The 20,868-nt window shown below is 38.4% G+C and overlaps 1 protein-coding gene across 50 annotated transcripts in view; it reads right to left on the bottom strand.

Moving 5' to 3' along the window:
- DST (dystonin) overlaps positions 1-20,868 on the bottom strand; it is a 483,923-nt gene that overhangs the window by 15,936 nt on the left and 447,119 nt on the right. For all 50 annotated transcript variants that reach the window (XR_007923259.3, XR_011388661.2, XR_016233970.1 and 47 more), the window contains 11 exons: positions 20,599-20,769; positions 19,528-19,683; positions 19,127-19,333; positions 15,365-15,484; positions 12,202-12,371; positions 10,439-10,598; positions 8,104-8,298; positions 7,436-7,564; positions 3,270-3,413; positions 2,500-2,688; positions 877-1,006 (listed from right to left, as the gene is read on the bottom strand). Coding sequence is in view for 44 of the 50 variants with exons in the window: in XM_051855540.3 (XP_051711500.2) it covers positions 877-1,006; positions 2,500-2,688; positions 3,270-3,413; positions 7,436-7,564; positions 8,104-8,298; positions 10,439-10,598; positions 12,202-12,371; positions 15,365-15,484; positions 19,127-19,333; positions 19,528-19,683; positions 20,599-20,769 (1,771 nt within the window). In the remaining 6 variants the exon portion in view is untranslated. The remainder of the gene's footprint in view (positions 1-876; positions 1,007-2,499; positions 2,689-3,269; positions 3,414-7,435; positions 7,565-8,103; positions 8,299-10,438; positions 10,599-12,201; positions 12,372-15,364; positions 15,485-19,126; positions 19,334-19,527; positions 19,684-20,598; positions 20,770-20,868) is intronic.

Genomic DNA, 20,868 nt, shown 5'->3' with positions numbered 1-20,868 from the left:
GAAACTAGTGGCCTACAGACATAAAATGCTGGTGTGCCAGCTGTGATTCGTGTCAACAGCTGACATTCACTGGGCATTTAACTACATAACTGGAGGTATGCTGAGCACTTCCTAGGCAGTAGCTCCCTTAACTCTCCCCACAATCCAACGAAGTCAAAATGATCCCCTTCTATGGCAGAGGAAACTGAAACCCAGGAGTCTAAGTGACTCATCCGGACTTAACGCTTCCCAGCTGGCGAGTGGCAGGGCCAATCAGAGTCTAACTCTGATGTTACCTTGTCTCCTTGGGAAATACAGTAATTATGACAGCTCTGACCTCACTTTTTTTTAAATTAAGGAACCATTCAGGAATACACAAAATGTACAATTTAAAGTGTACTTCTTTTAAGTCTTCTCCAAGCTATTATCATGTACTTATATTCATTTTGCTGGGTTAAGAAACCCCAATAGACAGTAAATACAGCCTGAAGTCACATGAACACAGGTAACAGCTATGAAAAACTGGGTCAGTTTATCCACATTATGACATTTTTGTTATGTTCAGCGTTAATATTATTTATATATTAGGAGGGAAAATAAACTATTTAAAGAAAATGGTGCTCTTGTTACAAATTTTTTTCCAGTTTCTTCTTGCTAATTAAAAAGACACCCTTCAAAATAACAAAAGTAAATACAGAAACCTGGATATAACTTTTTAATTGTTTCAACAAGTAGCTATAAAACTTGAGCCCACTTAATCTCTCAAGAAATGTTTTTATGATAGAGCTCAAATGCAGAATCACCAATCACTCCCACATTTTAAACAGTAACTCAAAATAAAAGGAGACTGGCCTCCTCATTTAACAATCTTCGTCTGAAAGAAACGGCACTGCTTACTTCCTGCTCGCCCCTTATCCAAGACTGGAATATGGGACTGTAAGGAGGAAGGATCAGCTGCTCTCCTCTTGTAGGTCTTGGTAACTTTATCAACATCGGGCTGTTTTCTGGTCATTTCTTCCATGAAGGTCTGAAATGGGGAAAAAATATGATGTTGGTTAAAAGAGAGTCTGCCCAGAGAAAATCATCTTTTGAAATGAACTAAAAGCAAAATGATAAAATGATCATGCTATTATTCCTGCAGAAGAATAAAGCATCACATTTTAGATCGGTGGTGGTGGGGTGGGGGTCTGAACCACCATAATTTAGTATTAATTAATTTTGGAAGAATGTTAAATGTTACAGCTGTAAAGAGAGTGACTTAAACTTAGAAATTAAAAGGACTTATTTCAGTGTGAAGACCAGCAGTACACAGCTGTGTAAATGATATAACTCGTCTGTGCCCCAACCAAGGACAAGCCTCCACACTCTTCCCAAAGAACCTTAGGAAACATCTGTCTCATACGGAACAGCTGGGCACTCTCTCGGACTGTTCAGTGGCACATTTCACCTACATCACTGAAATACTTAAGATAATCTTCATATACAGGGATATCATACACCCATGTTACATGAAAATATATCAAAAACTTACAAGTAAGCGACTCTGACTCTACTGTATGGCAAAGTTAGGTTAATGGTTATTATGTTTACATTGAAAGGGTTTGACTGTTTTGTCATCATTTATCATACCTCCTTAAGCTGACTGTTGTTATTGATCCCTATACACAGAATGTGTAGCAAAGGCTGAGGAATGGCAGACAGTGGTGAAAAATAATGGGGAGAAAGAGAAGCAGGAAAAAATGACAAGAGAAGTAACACATTTCAGGAATGAAGACCACACTGAAGAACTCTTACCATTTTAATACCTCTGATCACAGACAACATGATCTGAGACATGTCGGGTCATTATGGACATAGATAACACAGTATATCATTAAAATATAATAATGGCAATCTTAATTGTTTAACCAGCTGGGCGGATACTTAATCTCTCAATGTAAATGTATATTAAACAGGCTAATATGCAGACTGATAAACCAGAATGAGCATGATGCTCATCATTTTAGAGTTTAAAAAAAGTAGCATGCACAGGACAAGTAATTTTTCTGAGAAAGACAATGCATCTCCTTTTTGATAAGATGGGTTTGGAGTACCAATGGTCAACTTGGGATACAGATTAGAATGCAAACACAGAGAATTAATTAAAATAAGTTACCAGTGGAAGCCATGGGGATGGGGTGAGATAATCAGAAAAAGGAGTGAAACAAAGGATAATGTATAGGAGTAAGAAGAGCTACACTGAGACAGGGAGAGATAATACAGCAGTCAAGGTGAGATAGAGCCACATGAGTGTAACTTCACAGAGGCAATAGAAATTATTTTGCAAATAACGCAGTGGGTGACTCAACAGGGAAGTATTAAGGAAATGGCAGATTTATAAACCAAGAAGTACAGAAGCTGAGGAATATGTCTGAGGATGTAAAGGTACCCAGCACAAGGCAATCATTTGAGAACTATAGCAGTGGAAGAAAAAATACCTGAGACAATGATTAACAGGGACTGGGATTAAATTTACTTTACCTGGTGTTCTGCAATGAGGGCTTTCACCTCTTCAATCTCCTGGGGGATGACTTCTTTATCCTTATCAGTAAGTGTAGTTTCTGCCCATTGCAACCAAGCCAGCAAAGCTTCCAACAGTTCCTGTTTAGCAATGAGCCCAGCCAGAGCACTTGCTAATCTCTGCTGATGTTGCTTTGCCCAGGCAAGCACCTGTTGGACAAACCAAAATTTGTCTAAGTTTCTTCCAACTACACAAATGTTAAATATAAACTGGGATCATTGTGGACTAGACCCATGATGCTTCCAATCTTTCTAGATTCTATTAATGGTACCAAGACCCAGCTTGAGGAGGCTATGAGAGTCCTCTATCATGTTTGTCATCTGAGAAAGTTTAAAGATGTCAATCACTCACACCTCCTTTGGCATTTTAATGAAAGTCCAAATAAGGATTCTCTGAAGACCACGTACGCTTACTCTATGAGTACAAACTAAAAAGATAAGATCTTAAATAGAGAATTAATTCATTTTATGTATAGAAATTCATTCTATAAGTATACATTTCTCTGAAATACTATTATTAAACAGATGCAATATGTTTATGGGAAAGAAGTTTTGCCACGAAGCAAATAACAGCCTTCTAACATTTCAGCAACATAACTGCAAAATTCCTTTTACTTTTTAAAGAAAAGTAAATTGCAAAAGACTAGTAAAACAAAGAAGAAGCGTATTTTCAGAAATATGTTCTAAGTAGAGGCCTTATTTTCCCACAGTTGTGAAGCAGACACACTGACCTCCTCAAACCTGGCCCGGATGATGGTTATCCAGTGCTTGATGGTGGTGATGGAGTCAGGGTGGCAGATGGCCAAAACAGCATCGCCCATGTTGGTGGCTTTATTTAGTTCAGCTCTTTTCTCTTCCAGTTTCTTCATGAATTCCTACAGCAGAAGCAAAGACTTCAATCAGGTGTTGGCACTGATTGAAAACGTAACGCAGGCAACGTTCATCTGAACTGTCAGTTAAATGAGCAACAAAGCACTTTCTGATACATATTTCAAAATACGAAAATAGGATAAAATTTCATGCTTTAAGAAATAAATTACAGGGCCAGCATTGTGGTGCAGTGGGTAAAGCCACTGCCTGAGTCGCCGGCATCCCATGAGGGCAGCTGGCTCATGTCTTTGCTGCTGCACTTCTGATCCAGCTCCTTGCTAATGTGCCTGGAAGCAGTAGAAGGTGGCCCAAGTGCTTGGGCCCCTGCCTCCCATGTAGGAAACTAGATAAAACTCCGGGCTCCTGGCTTCAGCCTGGCTCAATGCTGGCCATTGCAGTTATCTGGGGAGTGAACCAGCAGATGGAAGTTCTCCCTCTGTCTCTGTTTCCCCCTTCTGTCTGTCCATCTCTCTCTTTCAAATAAATAAATCCTTTTTTTTTAAAAAAGGCAAGTTACAGAAAAATAACTTTCATTTTGAATATATGGTATTATTAATGGAGAGTAGGAATGAGAGAGACAGTATTGTCAGAGATAGAAGCAATATTGATTAGAAGTTTGAACAAATAAGTCAATGAGGTTAGTAATTAAAATAGTTTTAACTGTACCGGGAAAGATAGGAAATATGTACAAAGTATCAATGAAGACAGAAGGCTGGGCAAGGAACTATACATGTTTGGGAATGGGGAAGAGAAATACCAAAGTATCCCCTTAGATGAAAGCATAAAAACAAAGTGTTCTAGAAGAGCAAACTTGGGTTAATGACAGCTGTGGGTCCCCAGAGGACATGTAGTAGGGATCATGCAAAGTCAAGTGTGTTCCACTACAAGGATGCGTTCTGGGAGCTGCATCATTGCACAGCACAACAGCCTACTGATGCAAACACGACTGCTACAACATGACTAAGCATATCATCTTATGTCTACCACTGTGTATGCGGTCCACCACTGATCATCATGATACACAGTGCACAGTGCACAGCTATGTACTGGTAATCCTCTTTCACCAAGAAGAGCCAAGGGTAAGTCCATAACTGGTGGACTGGACCATCAACTCCTCACCTCATTCTGTGCTCTTCTAGTCTAGTGTGCGTGTTACCTCAGTGGTTTGTACCTACATGGGAAAGCCTGCTATTTTTAGAAACTGGATTACAATAAGAACTAATCCTGGTGCTAAGAAATTCAATTAAATATCCTGTTTCTCTACAACTGGTGAATGAACGTATAAAGAGAAGCAGAGGAAATGAATGAGAAATGTTATGGTAAAACACTATTACTAGGAAGTCGTTTATAAAATTATGGGTAATCCTGTGCTTTTAAGAACAGTTCATTGTACAAATTACTCTTCTGCTGAAGATACTTGCCGCCCGGGGTTCCCAGACGCTGTGGTGAGAGTGCTGATACCACAAGTAGGCACTTTCTAGAGGGCTTTAGATGTGTACTGTGGGCTTTTGTCAATGGAACACAGAGCTGGCTGATGGTCAGCCCACAGCAACAAAATAAAAATTAGATTTTCAAAATACTGATCTAGATACAAAATGATTAATTTGACATGATTTTCAGGCTTCATATTTAAATGGTATATGAAGCATTCTATTCCTCTAATGCTATCCATGCTTGCCTACTTTCATTAATGACAAGATAATTATTCACTGCTACACATTAGGCCACGCATGTCTGAGAGATGCTATGCATTTGAATAAGTCTCTATGGTGATGTCATCTATACATTACATTAGAGTTAATATATCTACCTTCACCTTGAAAGACAAGGTTATTCAGTGGTACTAAAAATATCCTTTAAAGTTAATAGGAAGTGCTGACATCAATACTACATTGAATGTTAGAACTGTAAATTTCCAATTTTTAAGTCAAAGGTTTAAAAACATCAGTTAAGAGCTATCTGGACCACTCTCATAAAAGTCTTTCCAAGATCCATGTCTTTCCATAGGAAAGATGTTGAATTGAAAATTCTGGATAAATCTTTACTTGGTTAGTTATTCAACAGTACATATACTTAAAGAATTCTTTTTTTAATGTAGGATACTTTTTTAAAAAAGATTTTTTATTTACTTGAAAGTCAGAGTTACACAAGAGAGAAGGAGAGGCAGAGAGAGAGAGAAAGAAGTCTTCCCCCATCTACTGGTTCTCTCCCCAGATGGCTGCAACAGCCGGAGATGCGCCAATCCGAAGCCAGGAGCCAGGAGCTAGGAGCTTCCTCCAGGTCTCCCATGTGGGTGCAGGGGCCCAAGGACTCAGGCCATCTTCTACTGCTTTCCCAGGCCACAGCAGAGAGCTGGATCGGAAGTAGAGCAGCTGGGACTAGAACCAGCGCCCATATGGGATTCCGGCACTGCAAGCGGTGGCTTTACCCGTTACTCCACAGCACCAGCACCCAGAATTCATTTTTAAAATCTATACTTTATACTTCAGTTTACTTCTAAAAGGATTTAAACAGATTCTTGATTAAAAAAAAAAAAAAAACAGACTATTGATTAAAAACAGTGGGTTAAGTTGTCGCTTGGGGTGCCTCATCCCATACAGGAGTACCAGTTCTAGTCCTGACTACTCTGCTTCTGACCCAAGCCCCTGTTAATGCACCAGAGAGGCAGCAGATAATGGCTCAAGTACTTGGGTTCCTGCCACCGACATGGGACACACAGGTGGAGTTTCAGCTCCTGCTTTCAGCCTGGTCTGTTGTGGCCATTTAAATGGATGGAATCTCCCTCTCTGTCCTCCTCTGTAACTTTGCCTTTCAAATAAATAAGTAAATAAATTAATTTTTTAAAGAAGTTCCAGAAACTTAAAAATAAAATTTTTAGGTTGAGTGATTAAATTATTTGCTTGTCTTTATTACAAAGGTCAAAGTTAGGGGCTGGCACGGTGGCATAGCAGGTGAAGCCAGCACCCGTTTGAATCCCGGCTGGTTTGAGTTCGAGTCCCATATGGGCACTGGTTCAAGTCCTGGCTGCTCTACTTTTGATCCAGCTCTCTGCTGTGGCTTGGGAGGAAAATGGAGGATGACACAGGTCCTTAGGTCCCTGCACTCTCGTGGAAGACTCAGAGGAAGCTCCAGGCTCCTGGCTTCAGATCAGCCCAGCTCCAGTCATTGTGGCCATCTGGAGAATGAACCAGCGGATGGAAGACCCATCTCTGCCTCTTCCTCTCTGCAACTCTGCCTTTCAAATAAATAAATAAATCTTAAAAACAAAAAAAAAAAGTTAGGGGCCAGCACTGTGGTGTAGTGGGTAAAGCTGGTCCCCGTGATACCAGCATCCCACATGGGTACTGGTTGAGTCCCACCTTCTCTACTTCTAATCCAGCTCCCTACTAATGCTCCTAGGAAAGCAGCAAAGGATGATAGACTAGGTACTTGGGCCCCTGCACCCACATGGGAGATCCAGAAGAAGCTCCTGGCTCCTGGCTTCATCCTGGCCCACCTCTGGCCACTGTAACCATTTGGGAAGTGAACTGGCAGATGGAACATTCTCTTCCTCTGTCTCTCTGTAACTCTGACTTTCAAATAAATAAATCTTTTAAAAATGCAAATGTCAAAGTTAATAATTTACAATAATAGCAGAATAACTATATAAAGGTCAAACATATTGTTAAGGATATGTTTTAAAATCCACATAAAATGCAAAAACTTCCTGAAAACTACTAATGGCTTCATAGAGATAGAAGTCAGAGTGACTAATTGTAGAATACCCATCTTTTCTAAGAAAAAAAAAACATAAAAAGACAGCTTCACTTGCCATTGTGCAGATGCAGAGGGACACATGTAGGTCAGAAAGTAAAACACAGAGCCATTCTCAGAACAGATGTTTAACCACTTCTGGGGGTGGGGAGAATATGCATGCAGGGTATATTTGCAACCCTGAGTCTATTTTGTTTACTTTCTTGATTTTTATTTTTTTTTATTTTTTTATTTTTTTGTATAAACTTCTAGTTAGCATTTGTATACTACTCACTTTATGCTGATCAATGAGAGTCCTGAGGGCATCCTCATCGTCTGGGAGAACACCATGGAAGCGCAGGGTTTGCTCCGCCTCAGCCAGCCACTCCAAGAGGGCATGCACCACCGAGTGGAACTCCTCTGCCTATCAGTTCACACACACACATGCACATGTGTGCACACACGCACAACAAAGAAGATTCCAGATATGTCCATCAGTAAGATTGACAGAACCGCACATTAGATTCCTCCCCTCAATGAAAAAATCAGTCTTAAATTACAATTATATGCATTAACCCCCATAAATAAGATAAAAATACAGGGTGCTGCGTTTTACAGATGTGAGGACACTGTGGATGTATCAAAAGGCTCCTAAGAAGAGTAACTCTCCACTGCCTCAAGTCGACTGTGGAGGAATGGCACACCACGATACTTTCAAGCTGCAAAAAAATGACTCAAGCAGTGCTTCTATGTGAGGATAAGAAACCTCTCCTTCTGCGAGTTAAGTTCAACTCTTGGGGAGGCGGCGGGGAAGGACGGAGGCAATGATGTTATGTGCATTTCCTTCTCCAAGACTGTCCTGGTTGAAAAATGAGGAACTTCATGGTGTTTTACTGGACCAGTTCTTGGGGAACTTTCAATACCTTTCCCATTACACCCAGCTATCACTGCCGTGATGGTTACCTGACGCAGGGCTGCTTCCAGTCGCGTCTGCTTTGATATGGAAAGCGCACACACCGTCTCCCAGCGCGTGCTCAGCTCCTGCATCTGCACCTTGACCCAGGAGGAGTCGTCCCGACTGCCTTCTATGAGCTCTCGGGCAGAGCGCTTCAGGGCCTGCACACTGCTGGTCCTCTTCCCCAGCTCTTTCTGGAAGACCTGGGAAGACCATATTTTCAAGAATTAAATTTTAATTACAAAAACAGCAAAATTTTCTGTTTTGAAATACATATGTGTATAAAACATCATGTCCAGCTATCTAAGACCCACAGTTTAATGACCATATTTTTGGCACCATTTTCAAATTATAAAAATGATATCTGCTCATTTCTAAGGCCTTTTATGCCAGCAGTTACACTGGCTGTTTTTTGGCTACAGATTTAATTCACAGACAAGGCCAGGGTTCTGCAGTTCTGACCCAAGATTCTGGATATGCAACTGGATTTTTCAAGTAGCCAACCTCTATCTAGAACAAAATTAAGTTATTTTTCAAAAAAAAAGTCATGAGAGATGAATATTAGCATTTGGCTATGTCTATGTGTTTCTATTCTGATACTCAGATCATTCACAAAACAAGTCCATCAAAGGCAATTTGGATATGGTGTTAAGAGTTCTTTGCGACCGGCACCGCAGCTCACTAGGCTAATCCTCTGCCTTGCAGGGCTGGCACACCGGGTTCTAGTCCCGGTCGGGGTGCTGGATTCTGTCCCGGTTGCCCCTCTTCCAGGCCAGCTCTCTGCTGTGGCCAGGGAGTGCAGTGGAGGATGGCCCAAGTGCTTGGGCCCTGCACCCCATGGGAGACCAGGAGAAGTACCTGGCTCCTGCCATCAGATCAGCGCGGTGCGCCGGCCGTGGCGGCCATTGGAGGGTGAACCAACGGCAAAGGAAGACCTTTCTGTCTCTCTCTCTCACTGTCCACTCTGTCTGTCAAAATAAAAAAAAAGAAGCGTTCTTTGCCTGATTTCACCCTGATGATGTTAAAGGTGATGTGTCTGCAAAAAGATACATACACATGTGCACAGAAAGTACAGAATCTAAAGATTCTATTTGTGATGGACTAGTCCAACAGTTCTGCATTGCACACTCTTAAATTTCTTGAGCTTTCCAATTGTAGCACTGATTCTAAAGGATGAAGTCACTCTTGATGATCAAAAAATCTGGTAATTGCCTACAGTAGTAAATATTTAGACAGTGAGCTTACAAAAATGGTATTTATGTAAAGAGCAACATTATGCTAACGATTGATCATTGAATGAAAGTCTGGAAGCGGAAACGCTGTAGTAATCATGGGTAAAACAGGTATTTGTGTCAACACAAGCAAGGCAATTTTTAAAACACTTAATTTTTATACAGTGATCTTGACTTATTCTTTTACTTTCTGTTACTACTCAAGTATAACAAACTTATGTGTAAAATCATAGAATAAAGACAAAAAAGGGAAATAAATTTGCTGAAGAATGGGTAAGATCAGAATAGTATAATTAGGAGGTATTGAGAACATGATAAAATGAAATACATTTTTTGTAGCCAAAAACCATTCATTATAAAGGAAACAACATGAATTTGAGTGATATCAGATACTTGCATATAAAGTTAACTCTGATAAATCATTCCACAATGGTACTTGTGTTTCATATTGTTTCCAAGTCCTTTTATTATATTACTTGATGATAATTAAGGGCTTTACACTTATTATCAGCTGGATATTTCGATTATTATCTTCGATTTACATGACAGTTTTAATATATGACATAGGAGAGTGTAATGTAAACAATTTTCTTGGTGTAAATAATAAGCAAAACCCTCATAGCCTATTTGATGGACAAATTGCTGTAGCTCAAAAGGAAAGGTTAAAACATTTTTTTTAAAAAAAGCAGCTGAGTATGACCTCCATGGGTCATGTCACAAATCTACACATTTATGCCATGACCTAGTTCCAGGTCACTGAAGAAATGATTTTAAATTTTATTATGTAATTGTTTAAATGAATAACCAAAGACAGTAAGATGTTCTTGAAATATGTTTTAATGAACTACAGAATGAGATGCCTTCTAAGTTCTAAAAGGTTTTAGATCTGGTCATTAAAGGCTAAAGTGTTTCTCTGATTCTAATCTTTTCCTGTCACTTCTAAATCTGGCTTATAGATTCTGCTTAAACACACACATGTGTTAACAATAAAATCATTATGTGGCATGATATTTAGTCTCCTTGTTTTAAAATGTTAATATAAGTGGTTACATTTACATCTATGCTCAGAATAATCAAATAAGATAAATTAAAATGTCCTTGATAATACTACCTTGTGATTATCGATCAGATTCATCACTAAATCAATGTCTCCATGGACAGGCTGGTCTTCTGCTAGTTGGGGTTCAACTCTATATAACCAATCAATGAGAGCCTGCAGGGCATCTGTGAATTGTCCAGAAAATAACAGAGCTTCCTCCAATTTGTTTTGTCTGGAGAAAAAAAGTGGAATAATTATTCTTAATAATGAAAAAGCTGCCCTCATACATATGAACATGTTAAATTCATCAAGAAGGTTGAGAGGTTCTCAAGAGGAAGAAAAATCAATACATTGGTATTCATTATTGTTTCTTTGCTTTCCTGAGAAAACAACAAAACTTTTCTCAAATTTTCTTTTTATTCCTTAAATACATGGCATCTGTTTCAGGAAATTTCCTTTATTGCATCATTGAAAATCACTAATTCTTTCAATTTCTTCATGGAAATAAGCTCTTTTTAAATTTCGAGCATTTGTTGAATTCTTTATTTATTGGAGCATTAAGCCTTTGAATATAACATAAATTAAAAATGTTATCTCAAAAATTAAAGGAAGGAAAGGAAAAGAAAGGAAGAGAATGGGAGAAGAAGGGAGGGGAGGGGAGGAGAGGGAAGGAGATGAAAAAAAAAGGGAACAGAAGTGGGTAGAAATATCATTAGATTCTTAGAATTGTATCTACGAACCACTTTGTGTCTGTTCTCTTTGTAGTGATACCACACTAACATGATAATTCTGTTGTAGTAATTATCATGTATTTGCTGTGACCCTGACAATGTCACATATTAATAAATTCCTTGAAAAAAATTTTTTAAAAAATTATTTTAGGGGCTGGGTGCTGTGGTATAGTGGGTAAAGCTGCCCCCTGTGATGCCAGCATCTTATATGGATGCTGGTTCTAGACACAACTGCTCCACTTCTGATCCAGCTAATATGCCTGGGACAGCAGCCTAAGATAGCCCAAGCTGTTTGTCATCACTGTTAATTTCTGTCATTTAAAAAGAGTCATAAATGATGTGATTTATATGACATTATAAAAAATCTATAATCTTGAGACAACAGAAGTCAAGATTTTCAAAAATATAACACCATAGAGACTCCGTATGAGGTCCCTAGAACTGAATATGGTATTCCACTTAATCTTCACACTGACAAACATCATTGAGACTAAGGATCAATGACGAATTTGAAAAATATTTACAAGATATTTGAACTGTTCTACTTCTTTTGTGCCTTCTTAAATAATTAAAATTATTGAAATGAATCTTGTGTCTTCAACAAGAGGGAGGTTGGAAAGTGGTGGATGAGGGTTGGAAGAGAACACTACAGGCAGGTTAATATTATCTTGCACACCATCTGAAAGAGCATGCATTTTATTTCATGCCCTAGAGTAAGTCCCCAACGTATATGAAGCAGGAGAATGACAAAAACCCCACTTACATTTTTAAAAACATTATCCTAGTAGTTATACAGAAATTCGATCAGAGGGTGGATAAAAATGGATCTGGGCAGATAGAGATATTTGGTATAGTCAGGTGTGAGATGACAAAATCTTGGAAAATGATAGCTGCTTTTTCTGTGGTACTGATGGCTAAAAAGAAGTCACAACAAATAGCAAGGCTTTCTTGGAACAGAGGCTGTGTGAGTGGGTAATCCAGATTGGGCAGGTTCCCCAGGTGAAGCGGGTATTTAAGGTTCCTGAAATGTCCCTGCAAGGCATCATTACCTTATACTTAAGAGCAGTGCATGGAGTAACCCAACTGTCTGAAAGCACCCTGTACCTTTCCACAGACTTCCCACATATGGTATCCCACTTGTCCCTGAGTTCACTCAGCATGTCGTCTAGTTTCAGGTTGTCATCAGCTAGGGAGGTTTTCTCCTTCAGAGAACGCCCAGTCCTGTTGGTGGTGTCATACACAGAATGCTTGGCTCCGAGTGACTTCTGAAATTCCTGTGTATTTAACAAAAATCAATCAGTCAATGTCGTGACTGGGCATCTCTATTTGGGACTACTAAGCAAAAAGGTCGGAGGCATCACAAGAGGCATTCATGATAAACGGAGTCCAGACACTGAAAGAAGACAACAAGTAATCAAGTCAGTGTGGTGCCGATTTCTACACAACTACTTCAGGCTGGAAAAGCATCTTCAATCTTTGAAATTGGAGAATTTGTTTTTTCTCAAAAGTCAGGTGTCTCTCAAGAGTACCTGTGCTTGTCCAAGAAATAATCTCAAAGCAAGGCCTTAAACCATGAATCTTGCGAAGATGTGAACAACAAACTGTGTCACAGCTGTGATAAAAAGAAATTGCTCATAAACCACTGAAAAACCCAGGGTTTTGAAGTGGAAAATGTCGTCAATACTTTTTGAGTGACTGAGTCCAATGTAGACAGATTGACTTAATAGCTCAGAAGGTCACTATATTTTTGAGTCTGTTGCCCCTCAATCATACTTACTGTCATACATTTTGAATAATTATAACATAGATTCACACAACTTTACCTCTGAGCCAGAATGAAGGGCAAGTAAGAGTCCCATTGTAGACCTTCTGTTTGGATCTATTGCTCATGCTGATCGCAGTGCTTAGAAAGCACACATCCCTCCTCCCCTTCCTGTGCAAAGCCCTACTAAAACCTAAAATACCTACAGACTACTTGTCTAATATCAACTAGCTGGACTGCTAATAGCAGCTGAATATACTCTGCTGCTATCATACTGCTAGCTAGCCTTTTGTGTTGTCTAGGTATATGAGGGTATTTCAAAAAGCTCATGGAAAAGTGGAATTAAAAGACATTTATTTTGGTACAAAACCTTTGAAATTCAAGCTTCTCTTTCTTCAAAATAGCCTTTTTCAATGAACTTTTTCAAGACTCCTTTTATGTATGGGTTCTAACAAAAATTGTACCAAAATAAGCTTATCCTTTAATTTCATTTTCCATTAATTTACTGACGTCCCTTCATTTGTGTATCTGTGTGTGTGTACAGGGGGACATGAGTTCCATTCTTTGTATACAACTTAATTGTAAGATTATGGAGAAAAAGAACACTGTCTTCGTAGGACTGTCTTTATCATCTTACACCTAGTAGGGTTTTAGAAGTAGTTAATACAAAGAATAGAAAAAATGACACGACTGTTATTGACTATACAATTTCAGGGATGAGTAATAAAGAAATTTCTTTTAACGTAATGGGCAGCTTACAAGCTCAAAAGATATCAAGAAAAACTAATACAGTAATTTACATGTTAGTACTCCAGATAGCAAAATACAATGCAAATGCACAATTTTCCAAAATGTTACAAATACCTAATGAGTAATTTTTATTCCCTTTTTTGGCTACCTGCTTTAAATGTTTTAATATGATCAAATCATTTTATCTTGTAATATGAAGCTACAATCTGAAAAATTTTAGGTAATGATACAATTACAATATACTATTTTTTAAATATTAGCTTCCCATGTTATTCTAAAAAAAATTCTAGTGTTTAGAGTATTGACACAGATGCTCTTCACACAGCATATTAATAATAAACATTATAGCTGAATAGAAGATATATTAAAGCTTTCTAAAGGCAAAAGTACCCAACTGACAGACAGAAAAAATTTCTTTTAAAATTGATATAGTGGACTACCCTGCATACGTATCACAGAGATTCTCGCAATAGGTCACACTAGGAAAAACAGAAATTCTATAAGGTTTTTTTGCATATTTTTATTTCTAGGATTTTATATTCATGATATTTTCTTAAGAATACTCGATGCACCATCCATGTGCAAGCTCAAATAAGGCGTTCCACTGTTAGAAGGACACTGATTTTTTTTTCCATCTCAGAGAGGAAGGATGGAAGGTGCTGTTCACTGTCAGTATGCTTCCAATATTGGATGTGGCAGCTCACTGGTGGAGGCAAAAGAATAAGCCATTTATAACTCCTGAGCTAGCTGAATAATAGTTGCTCCATTACGCTCCCTCCCATCATCCTACAGTCACAACCTTCCGGGATTAACACAATGAAGGAAGCAACCAATCTGTGTGAAGATGATGACTAGAATTTTCTGGTGGTGGTACATCTTAACCTTGTTCCCAAATTCTCAAGCCCTTTAAAATTGTCATGTTTAAAGAAATAATTTATATATAGATGACTGAAATAATAAAACTATTTGCAGGAGCCAATCTCCTTTTAATAAACCACATCCTCACCCTCATGGCTGGTGGTCATTTTACAAACAGAATTAGAAAAACCCAAACACGATAGAGGGTCAGAGGGAATGCTCTTTGACTGCTACATGGAAGGAATATGAAAGGTAGAGAATAGTAAAACAAAACAAAACAAAACAAAACCACAATGTTTCTACTTGCTTCCAGTCTACACAAAGAAGCCACTGACTATGTGTATTTAAGCGTAGGGGTACAACTTTATATATACACACACATACTCAAATAGATTTAGATATTGACAACCAACATTTCTTCTCCATTGTTTACAAGAACCTATAATGCAAAAATTTATATGACTTTTTGCTACAAAACTGATTTCAAGGTGGCATTTGATCTACGAACAAAGTGACAAAACGACTGTCACAAAAAATTGAAATGTCAGTGCTCAAATCACTACAAATGCAATAAATACTAGGCCGGTGCCCCGGCTCAATAGGCTAATCAAAAAAAAAAAAAATACTAGATCATAGAGGAGTTCCAGTTTTAATTTTGCATGTTTTTCTCTTTAACATCAATTAAATGGTCAGTCACTAAAAAGTAAAGACATTATTGCCACCCACACAACATGAAGGATAACTGATTTTAAATTTAAGATAAATTCACTTTGGACAGCCATTTTCCTCTATTGAAGAAATCCTCTATATAGGATTAATAAAATAATGATCAAATGAGAATCTGAAAGAGATCTTGAAATACTTGAGACAATACAGCCTTCTTAATTACAGACCTACCTTATGCTGCGCAAGCTGTGTTTTTATTTTGTCTGGATCATTGGCGATTTCTAGTTCAGCATCCAAAGACTTTTCTGACTCTTCCAGCCACTCCATGAGTTTACTCCAAGCTTCGTGGAACTGTAAATGCACACACACACAAACAAAAATCATATCTGTGTCCAGAAATGCTTCGATTGTACTATGTTTGGAAACTCTGTTTTTTGGGCCAGCACTGTGCTGCGGTGGGTTGCCACTGGCCTGCGACACAGGCATCTCATACAGGCGCCAGTTCAAGTTCCATCTGCTCAGCTTCTGATTCAGCTCCCTGCTGATGCGGTTGGGAAACCAGCGGAAGATGGTTCAAGTACTTGGGCCCCTGAACCCATGGGGGAGACCTGGAGGAAGCTCCTGGTTTTGGCCTGGCACAGCCCTGGTCATTGCAGCCCTTTAGAGAGTGAATCAGCAGATGGAAGATCTTTCTCTCTCTCTCTCTTTGTAACTGTGACTTTCAAATAAATAAATAAATAACAATAAATCTAAACAAAAAAATCTATATCTTTTTAAAAAATTAATATTAATGGAAATGCTCAAAATTAACTCAAAATTTCCTCCAAAGAAGGAAAAGGTAGTACTTTGATCAGAAAATTACAGAATGTCTCACTCATAATGCTTGGCATTTGGGGTTGTGTACCGTGCCCACTTTATCACCCATTCAATGTAGCAGCTTTAACAAAAAAGAAGAATGAGCCTACAAACAGTTAAGGAGCTTCAGGGAGAAATTTTTTTCCTTTCCTTTTCTTTTGATAAAAAAATAACATAAACTCTCAGAATTTCCCCACTACTGCTGTCTCTGGATAGATCTGGGTCTACTTCTAAGGAGATTAATTCCAATATGAAGGAAGACGATGCAGAGGGTGAGCGGGAAGTTTATAGCTAGCAGATTCATGTTTACAAGTAACAAGAACACAACGAGGTCATCATATTCCTGTTTAATATAAAGACAGTCCAACATCTGTACTGCTCCTCTCAAAATCCTCAAATCAACATGTGTGCCTCATATACTGCTTTTCTTCAAATAAGCATCCATGATACACGAGACCTAACAAGGATTAATTCTCTTTGCATTTAGGACCATGCAAATATCTAGTGCTACACATAACTGATTTCAACCATAGTCACTTTCTTTGTTTAGCATAAAGAACTAGCAGGTTCTATTTTTGGGAGCCAAACAGTGAAATTTGTTATAAATTATTTCTCATAATAAACTTAAGTGATCAGACATATTAACAAAAAACAAATTAAAATCTTTTGTATAGCAAAGCACATTAATAATGAAAGAACAAAAAGACATTTAACAGTAAGAGCACAGTAAGGGCACAGAATGACAAATTGCAGGGCCCGGAGGAGTGGAGGATTATCACGCTACAAACCTGCTCTCCTGCATGTCCCTCCTACAACTCTAATTAACCTAAACATGGAAACAATGGAGGCCAGAAAAGGCGCATCCATCGACAGAGTCAGAGAGTTATGATTAGCACCTGAGCTAGCTGAAATACTGAACTATTACTATTAATTATTAAAGCATTAAAATCTAATATCTCAAAAATCGAGCTATCTGAATATGAAAGAAGTAACGTATGAAACAAACAGCTGGTAGTTTGACTCCAACTAACAGACTTGCTACTAACAGTTGTAGGGTAAGCTCATTGCTGTAAATTCACAGGTTCTAAGGCTGGCCCGGCTCTCAAATCTACTCTTAAGACATATAAGTAGAGGGAATACTACAAATTTGCAGTGAAAACAGTTGAAAGTGTTTACGTAAAGTTAGTTAATTAAACAAACTGAGGCAGGGGCTAGCACCGTGGCATAGCAGGTAAAGCCATCATCGGCAACCATAAAAGCGCCACTTCATGTCCCAGCTGTTCTACTTCTGAACCGGCTCCTGAAAAAAGCAGCAGAGGATGGCCCAAGTACTTCTGCCCTGCCACCTACTTGGGAGATACAACTGAAACAACTCCTGGCTCCTGGCCCAGTTCTGGCTATTGTGGTCATCTGAGGAGTGAGCCAGCAAATGGACACTCTCTCTCTCTTCTGTGTGTGTGTGTGTGTGAGAGAGAGATCTTCTGTAATTCTGACTTCCATATAAACAAATAAATCTTTAAAGAAGTAAACAAAATGAGGCAATTACAATTAATTAAGTAGAGAAAGGAGGAAGAAAATAAGCAACCAACTACGGTTACCCATGAAACCTTTCTAAGTTAGTTGTTTGTAATTCTCAGAATTTCTATCCTAAACATGGCACTATGCCACAGAGGAAAAGCTCATGTTCAGAATTAATATTGTCAGGGCCGGTGCTGTGGCATAGTGGGTAAAGCCACCGCCTGCACTGCCAGCATCCTATATGGGCAAAAGTTTAAGTCCCAGCTGCTCCACTTCCGATCCAGCTCTCTGCTACGGCCTGGAAAAGCAGTAGAAGATGGCCCAAGTCCTTTGGTCCCTGCACCCATGTGCAGGAAGAAGCTCCTGGCTCCTGGCTTTGGTCAGCACAGCTCTGGCCATTGCGGCCAATTAGGGAGTGAACCAATGAATGGAAGACCTCTCTCTCTCTGCCTCTCCTTCTCTGTGTAACTCAGACTTTCAAATAAATAAATAAATCTTTTTTAAAAAATATTGTCTTAGCAAAACATTCAAAACTCATTTTATTCCAGATACTCTCTTGTAATACTGAGTATGTCATAGCTCCACTCAAAAAAGATACATGTGGCATATTATTCTGTAACAAAGAAATCTGTCTGTTTTAAAGCTTGCAAAAATTCAGAGTATAGCTTTACAAACACTGAAGCACTAAACTCTCATGCCATCTTTCTGCATTGACCCAGTAAGCCTGGCTCCCCACACAATGAAGTGTAACCCAATACAACACTAGAAAAATGCAGCAGAAGGGGCACAAAGAGTAATTATAAAAGTCAGCCTTAATGTTATGCTAAGTTTCTAGTAAAAAAATCCTCAAGGATAAGATATATATGTATATAAAATATATACATATGTGTGTGTGTGTGTGTGTGTATATATATATATATATATGTGCCAATCAAGGTAGGTAAAGCTTTTCCCATGGAGCACAGGGACACAGGGAGATACATAACTTTACCTCCTCTTTTTGTTTAGTCTAGAAGGAAATGTCAGACAAAAGGAATAAAAAAATTTCCTTGTGAGATTCAGGAGATGCTTTAGGTTACATAGAAAAGCCATCCACAAAAGATTTAATCCATTTCAAAGTGAGATGGGGCAGTATCGGAATGGCTGATCAACAATGTTCACAGAGGTGAGAGATGTCCATCACCTTCTGACAAAGTCTGTGCCCTTTCAGAAAACGATCTGGGAAGCCACCTGTCTGGTTCTCAGCTCTGAGAGTTTGTAAAGAAAGCTCGGCTTAGGAATTAAACAAACTATGGTGCCTTACTCTGTGTCTGAGAGTGGAGGAAAAAGACAAATAAACAAACCCGATAACACAATTTTGGGCTTCCTTTTGGGCCTTAATGATAATGGCCTATGATGTCAAGCTATAATCAGTCTTTTTAAGATTGGCCTCCAAGGTCTGAGGTTGCTGCCAGGCCAAAAAGTGATGTCAGCATTCAAATCTAGGCCACAGCCCTTCCTTGGCTCTGTGTCCTGTTATATCTAATACAGCCTGTGATAAAAGTACATTAATAACATACATGTCAACAGCTAGGACTCATTTACTGCTAAGCTCTGACAGTTTTTAGAAAGGCTTCTTACCTGTTTGGCCCTTTTCCTTGCATCGTCCAAAGATCTTCCTCTTTCTACTAAGCGCTGAACCACTTTTTCCCATCGACCTTGTACACTGATCAGTAGATTCTTAATGAGGACAACATCCTGCTTCTGACTGAAATATTTTAGGTGGGTTCCAGTTTTGTCCAGCTCTATTATCTGCTCACGGTGAGAATTTACTTCATTGGCAAATACCTTTACGCCAAAAAAAGGACACAATTAAAAACAAGTGAAAAACTGATTGATCTTAAAAATGCTTCTAGTGTCAGGAAAGTGAAATTATTTTCAAGGACGAAAGAAAGTTTGCAAACTGCTAAATTCATGCTTTTTACATTAAAAAAAATCTAGTGTCTGAAAGGAGAAGATTAGCCAATTGAGTCACTACATACCTTGTGTTCATCAATTTGAAACAAGACTGTGTCCAGGATAAGACTTGGCCGAGAAGCTACGTTTAGGGTCTGTTCAGCCTGGGTAAGCCAGTTGATGAAGTCTTGGAGAGAATTGTGGAACTCCATTGCCAAGTTCAGGGCCTCTTCCAGTTTAGTCTGTGAAGATGGATCATTTAGTATTCGATGTTTAATGGCTTTGGGTATTTTGTTTGCTTTAGTTTAACCATTCTCTGGCAGGTTCCTTAGCCATCTTCACTTAAATTATGCATATCTAAGCTAACCTCAGAATTTATGAACAGTACAGGTTTTCAATTAACTCCTGGCAAACTAAACTCCTTTTAAGGCTAGTAAGAAGCATCTCATTCCAGCTGAAAAGTTTTAATTGTGTCTTTTGGCATCTAACCAAAGAACACAATTACTAAGAGAATCAGTAAAATGAAAAAAAAATTGACATTCCTGCAGTTAATTTTGGGTGTCAAAATGCTATGAAATACACTTTAAGTTCTAGCTCTATTAGTTGGGGCATTTAATTTGGTTATATTGTATTTAATTTAGTTATATTTGCCTATTATTTTTTATTTAGCATTAAACAATACTACTGGGATTTCTTAGATTATTGCTTCTTTTTTTAAAATGCCAAAAGCATATTGGCAATTTAAAATAAATGTTAATGCCTTCTTCATGGAATTTTAATGTAAGTGCTTGTAAAATATATACACACTCATCTTACTCTTTCTATCTCCCAACTCCACCCACAGATCAGCTCTTTGTTAAGTAAGTGTGATCAGAATACTTAAATCCCAGAATTAAAGTGGTTCATAACCTTTAAAAATGTACCTGAGTAACACTTGATTGATGACACAACTGTACTTACATTAAATAGATCCCTTAAACTTTATTCTCTTGTCTTAAAATAGAATATAGTATTCAAATGAACCATGAAAACTTTGAATGTCTACAAAAAGTTTAAACATGAATCACTAAAGTTCTACTCTTGACAGTTCTACTCAGCAATAAAGCAAAACCTATGAAATGAAACACTGATTCTATTACATTAATCAAAGCACATACTTTCCTTTCGTTGAGTTTGGTTTCTACTGATTCCCATTTTTCTTTCAAGTTATTTATGTCTTGGTCAATGTTTGTCTCTGCAGATTTGGGGCATCTTGCAAGCATCTGCTGGCCTTTCTGCATCAGACTCCTATATGTTTCTTCTTTGACATCAAAGGCAGCACAGATTTCCTAAATTGAGATATTCCCAAGTTATATCTCTTGAAAAGAATAGAACCCGAGAGTCCTATTTTTCCAATTGATCCAAAACCCCTCATTATACATTCCTCT

The sequence above is a fragment of the Oryctolagus cuniculus genome, chromosome 5 (assembly GCF_051225735.1).
Source record: "Oryctolagus cuniculus isolate XC-2025 breed Fujian yellow rabbit chromosome 5, ASM5122573v1, whole genome shotgun sequence".
NCBI lineage: Eukaryota > Metazoa > Chordata > Mammalia > Lagomorpha > Leporidae > Oryctolagus > Oryctolagus cuniculus.
The sequence above is the reverse complement of the archived record's forward strand: the minus strand, read 5'-3'. Positions and strand labels throughout refer to the sequence as shown.